Source organism: Hydra vulgaris, chromosome 13 (genome assembly GCF_038396675.1).
Source record: "Hydra vulgaris chromosome 13, alternate assembly HydraT2T_AEP".
Taxonomy (NCBI): domain Eukaryota; kingdom Metazoa; phylum Cnidaria; class Hydrozoa; order Anthoathecata; family Hydridae; genus Hydra; species Hydra vulgaris.
In genome coordinates, this window is record NC_088932.1 from 46,812,343 (window position 1) to 46,830,122 (window position 17,780).

The 17,780-nt window shown below is 29.4% G+C and overlaps 3 protein-coding genes and 1 long non-coding RNA gene across 5 annotated transcripts; 3 read left to right on the forward strand and 1 right to left on the reverse strand.

Annotated features, from left to right (window-relative positions):
• Positions 1 to 2,242: 2,242 nt before the first annotated feature.
• On the forward strand, positions 2,243 to 3,364 carry LOC136089943 (keratin-associated protein 5-5-like). The gene is made up of 2 exons (XM_065816043.1): positions 2,243 to 2,248; positions 2,879 to 3,364. Exons 1-2 carry the CDS (start codon positions 2,243 to 2,245, stop codon positions 3,362 to 3,364), a joined length of 492 nt encoding a protein of 163 aa, XP_065672115.1.
• Positions 3,365 to 10,684: 7,320 nt separating this feature from the next.
• On the forward strand, positions 10,685 to 12,802 carry LOC136089944 (uncharacterized). The gene is made up of 2 exons (XM_065816044.1): positions 10,685 to 11,447; positions 11,527 to 12,802. The coding sequence occupies exons 1-2, from the start codon at positions 10,708 to 10,710 to the stop codon at positions 12,800 to 12,802; spliced, it is 2,016 nt and encodes a 671-aa protein (XP_065672116.1). The 5' UTR covers positions 10,685 to 10,707.
• Positions 12,803 to 14,191: 1,389 nt separating this feature from the next.
• Positions 14,192 to 14,671, reverse strand: LOC136089945 (protein GVQW3-like). The gene has a single exon (XM_065816045.1). It carries the CDS (start codon positions 14,669 to 14,671, stop codon positions 14,192 to 14,194), a length of 480 nt encoding a protein of 159 aa, XP_065672117.1.
• Positions 14,672 to 15,273: 602 nt separating this feature from the next.
• Positions 15,274 to 17,488, forward strand: LOC136090166 (uncharacterized). Of its 2 annotated transcripts, XR_010643219.1 has the most exons (4): positions 15,274 to 15,479; positions 15,679 to 15,775; positions 16,548 to 16,620; positions 17,303 to 17,488. It is a non-coding gene; the product is annotated as an uncharacterized LOC136090166 (long non-coding RNA). The 2 variants fall into 2 exon arrangements; XR_010643218.1 differs by lacking the exon at positions 16,548 to 16,620.
• The last annotated feature ends 292 nt before the right edge of the window (positions 17,489 to 17,780 follow it).

Sequence of the window (17,780 nt, forward strand, 5' to 3'; positions counted from 1 at the left end):
CTTTTTCAACAAAAGTTTATAAGTTTATTCATTTTTTTCTTAATATGTTGAGTGCTTGCATCCCAAAACTATTAAGTCTTCTTAATCGCTGAAATATGTGAACAAATTATCTGTATAGATTTCTAAATATCACTTTCAAAATGACAATGGTTTAAAAATAGAATGCGGATAAAAATGTCCGTGATTTTTTAAATAAATAGTCTTGCGCCCACTCAATCTTATTTGTCAAATACGAATAATTTTTTATTTTTATCGAGCATAATAAAAATATAATTGTTGTGGTGTACTTTCAAACACACATCCAAAAGGTTGTACACAAGAAACTAAAGAGCCAAGCGATGATGTTTTTGCATGTGAAGCCAGATAACTTAACGTGGGTACGTATATACTTCTGCCGGCAAAAACGCCAAACCACTGCCAAGGGTTCACCTCCAAAAGTAGCATACATACATATATTTGCATAAAAACAGACATATGCATTCATTCTTTTTTTTTATCTTTTTTTTATTTTTCTTTATTATTTTTTCCTTATACTTATTTTTTTTTATTATAATAATATCAATAGAGTTGATGAATTTTTAATTTTTTTTAGATTATTTTTATTTTTATTTAATTTATAGTATTTTATTAGAAGTTATTATTTGTTATTATAATATTTTTATTATTATCATAATAGTATATAATTATATCATCATAATAATTGTAAATAATTATTATAATAGTATAACTATATATTATTATAATAATAAACATAAACCTCTAATAAAAAATAATAATATTAAACTTCCTATTATTATTATTATTATTATTATTATTATTATTATTTTTATTATTGCTATTATTATTATTATTATTATTATTATTATTATTATTATTATTATTGTTATTGTTATTAAAATAAAAATAATAATAATGAAAAAAAAAATAATAATAATAAAAAAAGAATGAATGCACTTGCCTGGATAAGAATATTTAATATGTATATATATATATATATATATATATATATATATATATATATATATATATATATATATATATATATATATATATATATATATATATAAATGATATTAATAAAAGAAATAATTAAAATATTTTTATTATTATTGTTTTTTATCTATAAATTTTGTAATTATTCTTATTAGTTTTCGTCAATAACACTTTGCTTATAAACATTTTAATTAATAAAGACTAGCCATTAAAAAATAAAGAATAGCATAAAAAAACTTAAAGAAAAATATGTATAACCTTCCTTACGGGTAAAATGCTGAAATGCGGAAATTTTCAATGGGTAAAAGGCAGTAATAAAGAGCGAATATTGTTGTCCCAACCCAAAGCCTCAGTTGATGTAGCAGCACTTATTTGCATTCTTCTTTAATCAGTTGACTCAAGCTCCAAGGCCTTACGACCCTATTTCCGCCTTTTATTTTCACACTTTACCCGTTGAAAATTTACCACATCCACCAATGCCCTTTGTTATAGGTTTAACCAAGAATTAGTACAGATTATGCGCAATTTTACAGGGCATGAAGTCTAAATATAGTGTAAATAACAATTACATAAAAAAAAGGAATTTTTTCACGTAATTGCCGTTTTCATGTTAAACCCTTTTGGAATTGTGCATATGTTTTGAAACCTACTTTAACTTTGATCAGCTGCATTAAAAAAAGGCTTTGCTTTTCTTCGTTTAACGTTTTTTATATACTGAAAAATGAAGGTTTTATACAAAATTAGTAAAATTCGTACGTAAAATTCTTTTTAAAAGATAACTTTACAAGATTTTTTACAATGATAAACAAAATAAAGTCTCGTAACATACAAAAATCAGACGATATTAGCATGCAAAGCAATATTTTGTCTGGGGATACCGGTAAAGTAGTTAGATTTTTACTCCAACTAAAAGAATTGTGGCTGCTTATGGCGCCAAGTGCAATCTATGTTTAAGTCAAGTTTTCTTTAACAATTTGAATCAAGGCTATAGTGTCAAAATTTGTCAAATTTTTCATTTTTCTAAATTCACCAGACCTGCTTACTCTTTGTAAGACTAAATTAATTTTTTCTATTTCGTCTTTAAATCTGAATGATGATAAATATAATATCTTCTGATTTGCCAAGACTTCAGTAGCAACATACATTCAGGGATGGAAAGTATTGCAAGCAAAAAAGACAGATTCCCCCGCAATATTAGCTCGTTCACCAAATACAAACATCAAAAGTTTTTCACGTTTCAATCATATTAATGCAGGTACTTTTTAATAAACCTTTTTTGAACATGTTATAATTATTTAATTCATTGATTATTTGATGTGTTAAATAACTACCATTGAAAATCAGAGCCGACAAAACCGGGGACAATACTCCCTCCACTTTTTTTGTAAAGGATCTTTTTTTATATTATTAGATATAGAGGACTATTTTTAGAAATTGGTGATTGTGGCCCTCCACTTTTAAACCTGTGTCGTCGGCCATGAAAATTGGTTAGCTTTATTACGAAGGACCACGCAAGCACTAATACTTGAAACCTTTTCTTTTCTCAATCTCTTATCTAGATAGTTACATTTTTGACTTGTTTCCAAGACTACTTAAATCAATTGTTTTTGCTTCTTGATTTTTGATTTATTTTGATCTTTGCTTGTGCTTAGTTTTAGTGATTCAGATCATACTTTACTCTTAACAAAATTTGTAATTTTGCAATTCTAAATTTTCTTCATCATGTACTCCTACATTAGATTTTCTTCATCATGTACTTCTTACAACTATCTTACAAGGTTGACTAAAGTCTTTTCTTATAATTTTTAATAATGTTTTATAATCTCACTGCTGAAAATTTACACTTTTATATAATACCTTGGATTCAAACACATTTTTTTATCAGAACAACTATCCAGAGAACAGCTATCCTGAAAACAACTATCCTAAGAACAGCTATCCTGAGAACAGCTGTCCTGAGAACAGCTGTCCTGAGAACAGCTGTCCTGAGAACAGCTGTCCTGAGAACAGCTGTCCTGAGAACAGCTGTCCTGAGTACAGCTGTCCTGAGAACAGCTGTCCTGAGAACAGCTGTCCTGAGAACAGCTGTCCTGAGAACAGTTGTCCTGAGAACAGCTGTCCTGAGAACAGCTGTCCTGAGAACAGCTGTCCTGAGAACAGCTGTCCTGAGAACAGCTGTCCTGAGAACAGCTGTCCTGAGAACAGCTGTCCTGTGAACAGCTGTCCTGAGAACAGCTGTCCTGAGAACAGCTGTCCTGAGAACAGCTGTCCTGAGAACAGCTGTCCTGAGAACAGCTGTCCTGAGAACAGCTATCCTGAGAACAGCTGTCTTTTTATAATTGAAAAAATTTTATGTCAAAAGGTAGTCTAAAAATTAAAATGAAAAATAAAATAAAAGTATTTATTATTCTAAGATTATTAAATCTTGTATTTTTTTATTTTTGGTGTTATTGAGACTAATAAAAGAAAATCATCTTTAATAAAGACATGTCTAATATTTATCTTATTACTTCTCCATTCAAATATGAAACAACCCTCCTGACATCCCAGATACAAAAGATAATTTGTTGTTAGACCATTAAATCACCTAAGCGTTCTTCAACAAACTTATCGTCCATAGCATTTGTTCTCTCATCTGTTAAAAATCACCAATTGTTCCTATTTTTAAAAATTCTGGATATTGTTCTGACTCTTTCAACTATTGTCCGACCTGTCTATTTAACATTTAACCTGTCCATTTACAACTTAACCTGTCTGTTTACCATTAAAGAGTCTTTAAATCGCTCAATTGGCACAACTGTAGAGCTAACGCATGGTTTGTGTTGCATTTTTAAACCCCCCTAAAGTAAAAAGAATAACACCTGTCAACAATATGGTTTCGTTTCATTGAAATTAACTTTTACTAGTTACTGAAACACTAATTATGATATTAAGTTTTTATTAAAAGCTTTACTGTTACGGAAACATGGTATAATGCTATATGTTACGGAAACGTGGTATATTGTTATATGAAGTTATAAAATCGGCAATAAATCAAGCAATAAAAGCACAGGACATTTAAATTCAATTTTTAAACCTCAAAAAAAACCCCGTGAAATCAATGCGTTCTTGGTTTACGCTTGGGTTGTGACAAACTCGTATCCGTATGGAATTTAATTCCGAAAGTGAAATTAAATGTACCGACTCAGTAATTAACAATTAGTAAGCAGTAAAAAGTAAAGATTTTACCCTTCACTTCTTGAAAATCAGTTCGAATTTTGTTCTATTGTTAAACTACTTATTTTTTTTTTAAAGAAAGGTTCAATTGTTAGAGAATGATTTTTTTGATGAACTCAAAAAATGCTGATCTTTTTCATAAGCTTTAAGTACAGATTTCGGTCAAGTTGAGATAAGAATACAAAAGTGCTTTCTTTTTCCATAGTTTCTTGTGCACAATTACAACAGATGTACGATAAACAGTAAATAGTTTACTAACTGAGTTTACTAAATAGTAATTTCCTTATTAAGATAAACAAATAAGTTTAAAAAAAAACTTTTTTAGAGGAGAGGAGGGCGTTTAAAGTCAATGTTAAAGTTTAAAAATGCTCTTCTTTTATATTTTAGTTTCATTTTTACTTTTTGAAATCATTTAAAAAAGGTTTTGGTTTGTCCCATGGCGCTCTATAAGTAACAGGCCGTGACAAGCAAAATTCAGAAAATAATGTGGGGGCCGATTTTAACTTCTTGAATATATTATGAAAAGGACTCGGATGATATAAAAAAAAACTTGCTTGCTTCGTTTACTTCTTTACTTTGTCAGTTATAAAATGTTGAAAAATAGCTGTGTCTATAGATGCTCGACAAATTACTTATCACAGAAAAAAATTCAAACGATTCAAAAATAGGGTTGCCAGATGTCCCGGTTTTACGAAGGAGAACTAAGTAAAAAAAATATTTTTACATATTTGGCGCAGAATTCTCCTTCGTAAAACCGGGACATCTGGCAACCCTATTCAAAAATGTCAGTTTATAAATTTCCAAGAGACGAAGAAGAGAGAACACGTTGGATAAGATTTATTCCTAATGCAAACTTAAAAGTGTCAAGCAATACTGTAGTCTGTGAACTGCATTGGCCCATAAACTTTGAAAAAATTAAAGTAAAAGGAAGAGAACGACCAAAGAACCCACCATCAATTTGGCCTAATGTCCCTCTCAGTCAAATACCAACATCTATACCCTCTGTAAGATCAACTAAACGTGTATTATCATCAAGCCGAAATAATTTTGACGAAATTGATTTGTTTTTAACAAAAGATAAATTTGATTTTGACGTTTTTTATGATACATTGCTAAATATAAAAAACGCAATTTTTCTGTAGAAATTATAGCCTTTACTTTAGATAGCAAACTTTATGTACAATCTACACACTTTAATTATGCAACACCAAAATTTCTCATTATATTTGATAGTTCTTTAAGATTTGAAGCCTATTTCAATGGTGTGAAAAAAAAAGTCCATACTGTATCTAATTTTTTTAATACGTGGTCTAAATTTGAAGAAGTATTACAATATCTAAACCTTTTGACACCAAATAATAAAGATATAGTTATGAATGAGCAAGTTAATTCAATGAACACAAGTAAGTACAGTCTTAGTGTAATCATCAGAGCATTTGAGTATTTTGCCACCTCTTGTACACTTTATAAAAAACTATGTGATGATTTTAAACTACCTTCTATTCGAACATTAACGCACATTACCTCAAGAGTATCAAAGTCTGATGATAATTTATTTTTAAAACAAGTTTTTGATAATTTAAGTAATAGTCAAAGAACTTGTATTATTCTTCACGACGAGGTTTATGTTAAAAAAAATGCTATTATACCACGGAGGTGCTGCTTTTGTAAAAGCATTAGATGACCCAGATTCTCTTGCAAAAACTGTTTTAGGTGTCATGATAACTTGTATGTTTGGTGGACCTAAGTTTTTAGTAAAAATGTTACCTGTAAACAAATTAAATTCTCAATTTCTATATGATCATATTCATTCGACTGTAGAAGCAGTAAAACATTCAAATGGAGAAGCAAAAACTATTATATGTGACGGAAATTGAACTAATCAAGCGTTTTTTAAAAGGTTTGACACATTTCCTGAAAGAACTTGGTTAACCACCGATGGAACTTTTTTGTTGTTTAATTTTATCCACTTGATCAAAAACATCAGAAACAACTGGCTCACAGAAAAAACTGGAGAACTTGTTTTTTATGAAAATGGTGTTGAGAAAAAAGCTTGTTGGAAACATTTAATAAAACTTTATGAAGCTGAATCAAATTGTCTAATGAAACTTTCTGATTTGAATGAAGTTTCTATTCGACCAAGTCATATTGAAAAACAATCTGTTTCTACTTGTCTAAAGGTGTTCTCTGACAAAACATACAATGCTCTACTTAATGACCCCGAAACCACCAATATCTCAAACATAAGCCAAACTGCTGATTTTATTAAACTTGTAGTCACTTGGTGGAAAATTTTAGATGTAAAAAGTGTTGATGTGGATGGTAGATTTAATGATAATCGACAAGCTGTCATCAGAGATCCGAATGATGATAGATTAAAGTTTGTTTTTGATTTTAGAGAAATGGCATTACGCATGACAAGTAATTCGGGAAAACGCTTAAAACAGTTAACCCATGATACAGGACATTCCATAAATCATACGTGTAAAGGAATTGTTGAGCTGACAAAAACATTATTAGAAGAAACACACAAATATGTTCTGTTAGGAAAATTTACAACAGACCCACTTGAAAAAGAATTCAGCAAGTTAAGACAAGGATATGGTGGCACATATTTTTTAAGTGTTCAAGAAATAATTGAAAAGCTCAATATTTCTAAAGGTTCACTTTTGTTGACATAACATTAACGAGTCAGCTTTTTATGCAGGACATTCTTGTCAATTTTGTGGATTTTTTCTTGATGAGTCTTCAGCTGAGGTATTTGACAACTTACCAACACTTGAAAAAAGTATAACTGTTCAATCAAAGATGTCTCTTGTTTACATTGCTGGATATGTATCTCAAAATGATGATTTGCCTAATGAAGAGGAAATTTTGACTAAAACAATGTTTTATTTTGAAAAGTTTGTTCAATATCTTAAATCAATCAATAGAGGTGGGTTGAAAATTCCTTTTGATAATACTGTCCAATGGGTTTACTTCTCATTTGTACTCTTTATCTCTATTAAGGACAAAGTTTGTTGGACATCCCTGTGCAATATTTTCATGCTAATATCAGAGCATTACTCTTTTGATATGGAGCGACATCATGGTAATATACTGTCAAATATTTTTATTAAAAACTATTGCAAACTTTCAACACCAAAATCAAACAGAGAAACATCTCTTAAAATTTTAAAGTTGTCATGTTAGGTTAACAGTCATTGACATTTTTATTGTTATTTATTTGTTGTTATTTAATTGATTCTTTAAAGTTTCTGTTTTATAATTTTAAAAGTATTCCTTATTCACATAAGGCATTATAATCTATTCTTATTTAAAGATGTAGTTTCCCAGTATTTTTACTGTAGTATTTTACAAAATAAAAACCCTAGTATGCTATTTAGTTTTCTTTTTTACCTGATTTTAAATTTGTTTTTATTTCATTGTTTTGGCAATTTTATGAATTAAAGCAATATAATTTTTTATGAAAATTTTGAAAAAGATCTATAAATTGCCTGTTACTTAAAGAGCGCCATGGTTTGTTCCCATATGTATTTTTAGAAACTCTTACTTGATTTCTATTGGATGTTGCTATAACATTGTCTTTATTATCAATCATGTCAAGCACTAAAACGAATTGACACATACAAACTTAATAAACCAAAACCGTTTATTTTTTAATAACTAAACCTTTTAATTCACTATTTATCATTTTTGCAATCACGTCACATTCCTCGATCATTGGAAGTATACGGTCGTCATTTAGCTGTAATTTTAGATTTTTTTGTCCTGTAGATCTTAAATTGAATATTGCTAAGTGCTATTATTTTAGTTGAATAATGTAGTTTTATTAACCTTTAACATAGTGGTTTATTGTCCTCCAGCTAATTTCCATACAGAGACTACAAACCACTGTCTACAGAAGACAGGCTCAACTCACTAAAGAGCATCATAACCCGCCTCCACGTACCAAGAATAAGTGAGTTTAAAAAGAACAGAAACGAATAAAGCCAAAGTAGAAGTAATTGAGTTAGAAAAGTAGTACAAAAAACAAAACAACCAAGAAAATTCTACTCCTTATGTATTAAAAAATTGTATGTGTTTTTTTTCGGTTTTAATTATACAGGAGCTTAACAACAATGCGTTGCGTTATAAACAGTGCTAACAGATTGAATGTGAACTTTTTTGCGTCAATAAAAGCAAAATGTAGTTAAATTTCTTTGTATATTTATTGAAGTTCGGTTTTAGTGTTTTCTTCGGTGTAAACTTTCTACTATGACGTTAATTTATTATTTAAAAATATATAGCGGTTTCTTATCGGGTAAAATAAATGTACATAGAGGGGTACAGCCAGGGTGCTCCCTTACAATAATGTTGTACATAATTCAACAAGAAGGTTTTGCAGGTTATGTTAGAAAAAATCTTTAAATAAATGGGATATTCCATGATAACAAAAAATCTAAAATACAACAATACGCCATTGATATAAATTTTAATCTGCTAACTGACAATTTCATAAACAACAACAACAACAAAAACAACAACAACAACTCAACAACAACAACAACTCAACAACAACTCAACAGCAACAACAAAAACAATGATAAAAAGTGATATTCATGATAAAAAATTAAAATAAAGTTTTTAAAACTTGTTTAAATTTATTTTGTTTAAGCAAAGAAAAAAAAGTTCATTTAACAGCTTTCAAACTCATCCACAATGCATGCAAGTTTTATTCACAGGTGCACTCATATACAATAGAATGCTTCCCATTATCAAAGTTTTTCAGAATTTTTAAAGGGAGGTACATAAAGCTTTACATTGTTGATATTTTTAGTTAAATGTGCATGAACAAATCGAGTTTCAGTAAAAAAAACCTTATTATAAATGAAGGTAAATTTACATTAGTGAATCAAAAACAAAAAAGAAACATTAGCAAATCTAATTAGTCCTAACAATGTAGGAATTTTAAGTGTTTTGAAGTACTTGTATTATAGGATTAAAAACTGATTAAAATTGGCTGAAGTTGAGCAGATAACAATTTATTAATAATATTATATCCGATTTGTCCCCAACTTGACAACAGTAATTAAGATGAGATTAAAAAGTTGAAAAGCACAGCCGCTTAAGAGTAGATTCAACATAATTATGTATAATTAAATGCATACCATTAGCTCAATTTAGTTTAATACAGGAAGCATCTATATAAAAATTTCATGAAAGGTTCGAATTTAAAAAGACACTTAAATATTTAATAACGTTTGTTAGACTATATAGACGTCTAATATTAATCTTGATTTTAGTTATACAATTGTTAAATAAACACTTTAGCCGACGTCATTAGTATATATAAATTTGTATATATAAATATCTTGACTAGGTATTACTTTTCTAGGGTCTAGGTAAATTTTTAAGTCTCAGATAACAGATCAATTGTCAGTGGAATAAGAGCATCGCTAAAATTAAAAAAAACATAACAATTCTGGAAAAATTTAACTTATTGATAATAAAAAAGAAAAATGTTCCTTTTTCTTTTCTTTTGTTTGTAAAACCAAACTCATTTGTTCAGTCTGAGGTATCTATGGCTACACGCTTTCAACACCTTGTAATAAAAAAGTTAAACTGATAAAATAAAAAAAAATTTCCTTGGACCAATCAACCAGAAAACCTCCAAAACAAATATCTAAACAAAATGTCAATAATATAAAAGTCAAGGAAAAATTTTTTTTTGTCTGTTAAGATATGCTAAATTTTACAAATTTTACAAATAGAGGCATGGGAAAACTCAGTTTTTGATATATACTACCATAAAAGAAACACCAATAAAGGGAACTGTTTCCATTTCTTTTATCACACACTCAATAGAATTTTGAAAAATTCTCCTATTCCCTCTCTTTGCTATTATTAAACTAAAATAAAATGGAGACTTATTAAAAAAAGATCGTGACCACCCATATTTCATCATTAAAAAGTATTAAAGCAATGTATATTCTATAGCCCATGCCAAATTTGGAAATTTGAAATTTAGAATCAAATAACATGTTAAAATACATAGTTATATTTTAAAACAAAATTTGTATTGGCGTGAAAATTGGTACATAACCTATTTTCATTGTAGACAAAGTAAATTAACAACTTTGTAATATAAAGGTAAAATATAAAACCTTCGCAATTAATAGATCTGAATTGGTGTTATTTTCTGGATTCAGGGGCGGATTAAGACCATCTAGTAAGGAAGCGATAATTAAAGTCTTTTTGGTTTGCTGGATCCAGACCATCTAGTTAGGGTAAGGGGGTGATTTTAAGGGATGAAAATTCGCTTTTTTTTATTTTGATAATTTCAAAACACCCTACTTAGGTCGTTAGGAAAGTTCGTAGAACTCCCCTATTAAAAAAAAAAAAAAAGAGTTTTTTTAAATTTTATTTTATCAAATGTTCAAAATAATGTCCATCGTTATCTATACAAAGTTGCATCCTTTCAATTGTCTTTCATTGCTTACCAAATTGTTTGTGGAAATGGTGAAAATAAAAAAAATTGATCACGCAAGTCGAGATGTTAAAGCTGGAAAAGAAAAAATTGTCACATTTTGTAATGAACTTGAGAAACTTTGCGACATTTCAGCAGTAAATGCATATGAACAGTTATTAGTATCACGTAGACCAAAATGGAAAGAAGATTGGGCATTTTATGAAGATCAAAAGAGTAGCAGAAAGTATCATATGACAGGTAGCATCGATCTAGGTGTTTCAAAATTTTTAGAACGTCGAGAAGATAGACTAAGCATAGATTTTCGGAGAAGTTCAACCGAAGATCAAAAATCGAGTGCCTTTGATGTCAGTGAAATAGTTGAAAGTGCTGACGAAGAAGATCAAAAAGATACAGAGTTTACTCCTTTACCACTAAAGAAAAGAAAGGTGCCTTTAACAAATTCACTAGAGATATCATCAAAGAAGCTCTCAGAAGTAACGGCATCTGTGGCTGATCGATGTTGTTTATCAGTTCGCCAACAACTTCTATTTCAATCCACTATCATCTGCAAAAGCGGAGGCAAACTTAATGAAATTTCTATGTCAGTATCAACTGTGCATCGTCAAAGACAAAATGCGCGAAAGAATATTGTTCTGTCAATTAAAGCTGACTGGGAGATAAACAAACCTAAAAAGGCCATTTTGCACTGGGATTCGAAGCTTTTTCATTTAGACATAGCTCATAATGAAGAACGTGTAGCAGTTCTTATTAGCGGATCTCTTAACGGGTACTTATTTATTTATATAAATCCTATGCATATTTTTTATTTTTGTATTCAAAGAAACTAACTTAAGTTTTATTTGCAGGCCGAAACTTATTGGTGTACCTTTGATTAAAGATTCGACAGGTAAAACTCAATGTGACGAGGTCGTGAAACTTGCGCAAGATTGGAACATTTTGGAAAACATTGTTGGTATATGCTTTGATACAACAGCAAGCAACACAGGTAATAAAAAAGGAGCAGCAACTTTAATTGAAATTGAGTTAAAGAGACCTCTTCTATGGCTCGCATGTCGCCATCATCATAATGAGCTACACATTAAGCATGCATTTACCGCATTAAGAGGAGGTAGCAAAAGTCCAGATGAACCTATTTTTCAACGTTTCCGAGCCGAATTTTCTAGAATTGATATTGATTACTCAAACCTGAATTTTTTTAAATGGCCTACTGATATTAAATCAGAAATATTTAATCAAGCAAGTTTAGTTCTGAAATGGGCTTACCAATGCCTCGAAGAGAAAATATTTCCGCGAGAAGATTATCTTGAGTTAATTGAATTAACTATTATCTACCTTGGGGGGAAACTATCAATGGAAAGAATATTCAAAATTCACAAACCAGGTGCAATTCACAATGCCAGATTTATGTCACATTCCATATATATTTTAAAAATAGAACTCTTATCTAATAAATTTATTATGTCCAATAATGAGCAAATTATGATCCACCGCATGGCTAAGTTTATTAGTCTTTTTTATTCGATGCAATTTCTCCGCTCGAGGATTTCCGTATTTGCTCCAGTTGATGACTTCAAATTTTTTTTTGCAATGAACTGGTATCAAGAAGAAGATTCAGATATTGCAACCGCTGTGATTTCGTCGATTAACCGTCACCTTTGGTATTTAACAGAAGAGCTTGTTATTCTATCTTTATTTAATGAAAAATTGTCAGAATTTATCAGAACAATAATGGCAAAGAAACTTTTTTCTACCCCAAGACCAAAAACATTTTTAATTGGGAAACCAAAATTTCCGACATTAAGTTCTTCAACCGTTATTTATTTTTTAATTGGACCATGGTCGTGGCTTCTTTTTGATTTATTAGGACTAATAAACAAACAGGAATGGCTCCAGATGAATCCACAAGAGTGGAAATTCTTCCAAGATTATCGAACTGCAGACGATTTTGTTAAACAATTAGAGGTAACAAATGATTGGGCCGAAAGAGGAATAAAACTTATTGGTGATTTCCGCGAGTGTGCACAAAATGAAGAACAACGACAATTTATTTTGCAAGTTGTCGAACAACACAGAAAGCAAAATCCATCCGATTCGAAATCAAAACTAATTAATACTTTATAGTATTTTGTATGTTACTAATATCTTCTTTATTAATTATTATTCTTAGAAAAGCTGAAGCCTAAAAATAGCCCAGTTAAATTTTTTTTAAGATTTAAGAAAATAACAAGTTTTTTAGCTTTATATTTTAATACGGCGACCTCTAGACATTTACCAATTTTTCTGAAAATTTCACCAAATGTTCATATAATAACCTTTAATATATACACCCAGTAACGTAACATAAATTTAATTGTTTTTTAAGTTTTTCAAGTTTAAAGTTGAAAAAAGTGTAAAAAACGCTGTTTTTTCAAGATGGCGACCTCTAGATGACATTTTAAAATTTTGAAAATTTTTCAGACTTTTTTTTGGCACATTATTTACCCCGTTATGCATGTAACGTAATCATTTTCGAAAATTTGTCGGAAATGAAACACCCTAGTGGATTATAACCGACGACCTGCGTGAGTATTTCAGCAAAAGTGCAGATGGGTTTTTGATGATCTATATCCTGAAAAACATATGAAAAAATATTTACATGATAAAACAACAATACAATACCTTAAGAATTTGTCAGTGCACAGTAATAAACATTGAGTTAAAGAATGAATTTTTGTGTATTTGAAATATTATTTATTTTTATTTTTTTAATTTTTTTCATTTAAATACCAATATTATTAGTATTTTCTTCCTTTATTGGAGGTGAACACATTATCAATTTGATACACGTACTCCACTGTCTCAATAGTAAATATACCTACAGCTCAGCAGTTGCTTTCTTAAGTCATGATTTAAGACCTTTTGTCAGTTTACATATATATGGGTGTCTGGGCCAAAGGGGTGTAGCTGTACCTAACCAGTTGGTAAAAAATTATTAAAAAAATGCTCTAAAACATACCTAGATTGTGTCCTTTTATTAGCAAGACTGAAAAAAAAAATTCTGGGGGGCAGCTGCCCCCCTGACCTTCCTACTTGGGGGGTCTGGGTCCCCCGAAACCCCGGGGCTGGGGGCCTCCGGCCCACTGACCCCCGGGTTTAACCTCGCTAACGCTCGGCATTTTTACCTTACCGCCACATTAGGCCCTCCTATACTTACAGCCCCAGGCCTAAAAATGTCCTAATCCGGCCCTGAGCGTTATCATGGAGAAATTTGAAATTTTGAGTGCCTGTTTTAGATTTTTGCTTATTTATTTCGCATATGAGAGGTTTCAAACAATTTTTTATATAATATTTGCTAGTAATGGTGTCTCCCATTTCAACATAACCCAAATGAACAACACCTGTTGTTTTGAAGAAGATGTAGAACATATTTTTCAACTGAAACCTGTCGCATCTTACTATAGTTCTTGGACCTTCACCTTCACTGACCCAACTAGCATTAGCCGACTTGTGTCCAACTTGTCTCAAATAAAACTACGACTCATCCCCTGTAATAATATCACATAGTCTCCATGGGCCGTTTCTGAAAAGGGCTAATTTTTCCTTACATGCCTCAACTCTATTCATGTGATTTTGAGCGGTTAACTTGTGGGGTATCCAACGTGATGTTAGTTTTCTTTTTTTAAGTTCGTTGTGAATGATTTCGTTGTTTGTAAAACGATTAATCGATGTCTGGGCTTCAATTACATCATGTGTTGCATGCGGATTTTCTTCAATAATTGCTCGCACACGTTCAATATTCTCAGCTGTGTTTGTGGTTCGAGGGTGCCCTGAGCGAGGATCATCTTCGAGACTCTCTCTACCATCTTTAAATAAAGTAGCCCACTTGGCAACTGTACTATATTTCGGAGCTTGGTTACCATGAACTAAAACCAACTCATCGGATATGGCTTGTGCTGAAACTCCAAGTAGAGCACAGGTTTTAATATACGCTCGATATTCAAATTTTTCCATTTTTAAATTTTTTTTTTTTAACGTATATAATAAAATTTAAATAACTTTTTTAATAAACATTCAAAATATTTCAACAAGTACTTATAATGTTCATAATTAAACACAGTTTCAAATGATATATAAATATTTAATTATTTCCTGTCTCATTTTATCTTTACAGATAAAGTTCTACGAACTTTCTTAACGACCTAAGTATTTCACTTATTTTCTTTTTTTTTCAAACAAAATGTTATGTTTAATTTACAGAAATACAAAAAAAAAATATTTTTATTAAATCTAAAAGGAGGGGGTGCAATCAGTCCCATCATCCCTTATGGATTCGGTCCTGGCTTGATATAGGACATAATATAAACTATAATTATAGAATAGACTTTTTATGAGAAACAATTTTTTTTAAGAAAACATTGCATTAAATATATTTTATATTCAAAGCCATTGCAGCTTACTTTTTGAGGTAAGGGTGCCAATATTTGGTGGTATTTTTGTTTCCAAGCTTCGATTACCGTAAATTGTCACTTACTTGACATCAGCGTGACATACTTAGGTTTGGAGTTCAAGCGCGAACATATATGTTCGCAAGCGCGAACAATCAAAAATATCCATTACATTTTTTTATTTCAGATTTATCATATGATGGATTTATGCAATATAAAAGAACGAATATATGTAAATTTTTATGAATTTTTTAAAAACATCTGCTAATAGTTAGTCCAGCCAACGGTCAAACTTCAATTTTGCATATGTCATCTTTAAGTAGTTTCTAGGCTTTTCTAAATGTGTTTCTTATTCACATGGTTTTACAAGCAAGGTATGCAAGCAAATTTGAGCTGAAAGTTTTTTTTTAGCCTTTAAGGAGAATTGGCGTTACACTTTTTTAAATTTAATTTGTTTAAATATAGTAGTTTTAACAAATAAATGTTTGTTTGTTCTTTGTTTTTTTACTTATTTGTTTTCAGATTCTTAAGAACTTGCCAACTTATCTAAGTAAGTTTTTTTTTTCTTTTTAGTGCAATTGGAAAGAGCTGAAAGTTATTTTTTAAAGCAATTGAAAAGAACTGAAGTGTTTTTTAGTTACTTCACACGGTATAACTGATACTGATTTGAGTAAGTTTACTATTTTGTTTTATTTTATATTGGATTTATTTGATATTTGATATATGTTATATTTGATATATATTTTATGTATTTAACATGGAAAACTGACTGTAATTTGTTGACACAAAAGTTTATAAACATAAATCTGCCTATATTTCAGTATATTTTATATTTCTCTGTATCTTTATAAATATTCTTTCTTAGAAAAAATAACAGACTAGAAAAAATAAATGAATTTCTTTGAAAGTAGTTGAAAAAAATGATGATGTATTTCCATATTTCATTGTGTAAAGTGTAATACCACTTTTTAAAGGTATGTGAATAGATATATAGGGGAACATGGGGCAAGATGACGACTGTTTCGAAAAACGCCTGTATCTTAGTCTGTCCAAAAAATAAAATTTACCTTTAGCTGGTGATGTAGCGATGTAATAAATCAAGTCAAACGAGGATAATAAGTTTTTTTCTCAATGTCAGAAAAACTTTTTTAATACTTAGCTTTCGTCACAAAAATAATATTTAAAAAGAAACCATTGATAAATCTAGTAAAATTAATCTACTTCCCTTTCAGCTAAAATCAACTGCTATATTTAGTTTTGCTAAAGAGATAACTGTAGGTCGTCATCTTGCCCCATTCGTCATTTTACCCCATGTTCCCATATATATATATATATATATATATATATATATATATATATATATATATATATATATATATATATATATATATATATATATATATATATATATATATATATATATATTTAAATAATTGATTTAGAGTAAAATATACTGATTGGCATTGCTTCATTTTTTTATACAAGATTGTGCATTTATTATTTTTATGCATTAAGGTAAAAATAATTTTGTGCATTGTAGTCAAGATTCTTTTTTAATTAAAAATAATTGATGTAAATAAATGTTGTTTAATATTTTTGATAAACGACTAATGTATGTAAACATATAAAAAGATATGGATTTCAATAAATCTTAAGTTTAAATAAAGTCTTTGATTAGAAAAGATCACAATTTGTAAGATTCTTTTACGTTCATTTATTCAGTTGCAACAATAGTAAGATTACTGGTAATATGTTTAATGATAATAGTTAAATTGAAATAGATAGTATTAGGCTCAACAAAGTTATTAATGTAAATGCTTATAGGCAACTTGAAAATAGTAGTCAAATGAAAAAAATAGATCATTTCTAAGAAATATTTTACGATTTGCTTGCTATTTTATGGTATAATTGTTTAAATTGTTTAACTATAATTGTCCCTCGATTGTTCAAATATTGTAATAAATAAAATCTTTTCAGTCCAAGTATTTAAGTTAATAAAATATTTTATTAAGTTGTGGTGTTATTTGCCAGTGTTACTACATTGTGTTGTCTAGCCTTTTTATAATCTTTTTTAATTATTCTGTAGTCACGGAATATATATTTTCTGTTATTATTATCCTAATTCTACTAACAATACAATGCAAATAGTACTTTTGTAATTAAAAATTGTAATTTTTTTTTTAATTTTATTTTTTAGGTATTTTCAGGCTTTCCGTTTCTGGTACCTGTGTTGTGACAGATTTTAAAAAGAACTCAACTGATGTTAATGCGGTCTTCGTCGTTAACTATAAGCAATGACGTTACTGAAAGGGAGTCAAAGTTAAAATATTTATAGATAAATTTGTATTTAATTTTTTAGATAATATATCAAGTTATTAATGTGTTTTTATTGTTATTAATGATTTAATAACTCCCCAGTCGGCATAACTAGTATTGTAAATACTCGGAGTATTGATCACGTATAACATACCGCTATTGATACCAGAAAAATGCGCATTTAGTTTTAAGTTTCGAACTCGAGTTCAATACCACTTATTTATCAAAAATACGTATTTATAATATTTGATCAAAATTGGATATGATATCGAACCCAATTTTGATCAAATATGAACAAAAAATGGAAAAACGAAAATCTTTGCTTTTAAAGCGCATGCTTAATCTGAAATTGCGAAAAC